At 55.8% G+C, this 2,500-nt stretch overlaps 1 protein-coding gene across 1 annotated transcript in view; it reads left to right on the plus strand.

The window, feature by feature from the left end:
- LOC113828062 (uncharacterized) overlaps positions 1 to 2,500 on the plus strand; it is a 7,540-nt gene that overhangs the window by 2,978 nt on the left and 2,062 nt on the right. Inside the window, exon 2 of the mRNA XM_070125876.1 lies at positions 313 to 2,500. This exon is cut by the window's right edge and continues 719 nt beyond it. Coding sequence (XP_069981977.1) covers positions 313 to 2,500 — 2,188 coding nt within the window. The remainder of the gene's footprint in view (positions 1 to 312) is intronic.

Below are 2,500 nucleotides of genomic sequence, written 5' to 3' on the forward strand. Positions count from 1 at the left end.
AATGGGTGAAAGAAAAAATGTTTTTATCCTCAGAAAAATTACAGAAGGAAACCGCACTGTTTGGAAAAATAAAGGACTTGCGACTAAGAATGAGGGATTTATGGGGAGAAGGCCTGTTTGTGGATGAAAGGGGATTTATGAAACATGAAAAGATGGATTCATGAGAGGAAATGAATCTGTATGTGTGCATACCTACATCTATACACGTATAAATGTTTATACACAGACACAGACACACGCTCCCGCTTAGGCAAATACAAAATATGAATCCTTATGTCCACTCAAGGCTCTTTCCTCGCCCACTTCACGCAGATCCTTCTAGCCGCCCTCCTGGCGTCGCCGCAGCAGGCTTCAGGCGAGGCGTGTCCCTGCACCTGGTCAGCCACCGACGCCGCCCTCTCCTGCCGGGACCTCGGCCTCCAGCGCGTCCCCAGGGATTGCTTCCTGGACCACCCCGAGGCCGTCCTTCTCGACCTCTCGGGCAACAGCATCGAAAGCCTCGGCGAGGACGACTTCTCTGGGCTGGACGCCGTCGAGGCTCTCTGGCTCAGTCGGAACAAGATCTCCAGTTTGCACGCGAGGACGTTCCGAAACCTGTGTGCGTTGGCTGAGCTGCATTTGGACCAGAATGCCCTGGAGGTGCTTCCGGAGGGCATGCTCGCCTACCAGCCAAGCATTCGGGAATTCTCCATCGACAACAACAATCTGATTAAATTGCCGCTGTCGCTTTTCGCCGACGGCCTGCAGGCGCCAGTGACGCTCAATTTAACAAGCAACTACCTGCGTGTTGTGCCTTGTTCCGCTGTATCTTCCCTGCCAGTCAGCAGCAATGTGTTAGCTGATTATGTCCAGATCTGGGCTCAGCACGAGGAGGAGATGGCCAGCTGTTCCCTGCTGAATCTGCCTGAGCTGGTTAGCCTGTGCATGCCCGTCGACACTCGCTCCAACAGCATTGACTGCACTGCCTTGCGGGAGCCTTTCTCGCCTCTCAAAGCCTCCCTGGCAGAGAGTGAGAGTCACCGCTTCTTCGACGGGTGGACGGAGCACATAGTGTTTAGCGCTGATGTGGATGACCTGATGGGCGAGCCTCCGTCGCAGGTCAGCTGCCTTCCCGACGACCTTGATGTTGCAGGATCCTTTCTGGTTTTCCATCGCTACACTCCTGACCTCCAACTAGAGGGTCTCTTCTTTGACATGGCTGACCTCCCGAGCCACACCTCAGAGCTCACCAACTCGGTCACCATCAAAGCCGACACGGTGGTTCTGACACGGCCCATTCCGCCCCTGCGCTACCGCCTCACAGTCTCTGCGCGCAATGTAGTGCTTGCCCATCCTCTCCTGATGGAGGCGCCGACGACGCTCTACCCTCCCACATCCACCGAAACGTTCTACCAGCTGCAGGTGTCGGCCGGGCGCGTCAACGGCGTGACGGTGATCCAGTACGAACACGGGCTGCTGACCGTGCGGCTGCTGGACGGGGCCGACGTCGTGGCCAAACACAGCTGCCAGCCTCTGCCCGCATACAGCGAGGATGAGGTGCGTGAGTGGGTGAGCGCCAGGCAGCTGTGGCTGACCCTCTACTGCAGCTCTACCCTGCGGGAGTCAGACGAGCGGGAGACCCTGCTGTACGCCAGAGACCTCGCCTCCTTCGTCACCAGACTGACTACAAACTGGACCAAAGTAGACATGGTGGGCACGAGCCAGAGGGCAACGAACCTGCTGTATGACATCAATGCTGCGCTTTCTAACTCGCTCCTTCCCCGCAATGTCCCTTACCTCAGCGTCAGTGTTTATGCCGAGATGGTTCCCTACCTGGCAGACACCATCGCTGTCTACAAGGAAGCTTATGACGACCTGAGAAGAAAGCTCATGGTGAATGCTGAACGACTCTTTGACATGAACATTCACTTCGAGGAGCGAAAAGCTGATCTGGAGTTCATGCAGAGCAATGCACAGCGCGCAGTTGAGATGGCGGGGGAAGTGCACAGCGTCCATTCTGCTCAGCTGCAGAACCATGTGTCTTGGGCTATCAGCAGCTGGAAGGCCATCATGGACATCTATGAAAATGTCTTGGCCTCACGACCCCAAGTCAATGATGCTTTGGATCGGGCAGAAGAAGGCCTCAGAGCGTACAAGCGGCAGCAACGTTTTGTTTCGTTCCTAAATGTCGGAACGACGTTCGCTCGCTGTATAATGGGCTTCCCTGGAGGCACGATTGGAGTCATACGTAACGTCGGGCAGGTTGTGTCAAATGCATTCGAGTTCAAGTCATCTGGTGAAACCATGGAGGAAATAACAGAGAAGATTGAAGCTGTCAATGTCATGATGGTCAAAACAGAGAGCTTCATGTCCGCCGTGCCGCCCCTCCCGCCCGCGGACGGGGACCAGCTGGCCTGGCTCATGACCTTCAACGACAGCGAGACGCTGTACGCGATCGCAAGGCAAGCCGGGGTCACTGCCGACCAGTGGGAGTCAGCAGGAGTTTACTCCATCAAGTGTC

This window comes from Penaeus vannamei, chromosome 9 (genome assembly GCF_042767895.1).
Source record: "Penaeus vannamei isolate JL-2024 chromosome 9, ASM4276789v1, whole genome shotgun sequence".
Classification (NCBI taxonomy): Eukaryota; Metazoa; Arthropoda; class Malacostraca; order Decapoda; family Penaeidae; genus Penaeus; species Penaeus vannamei.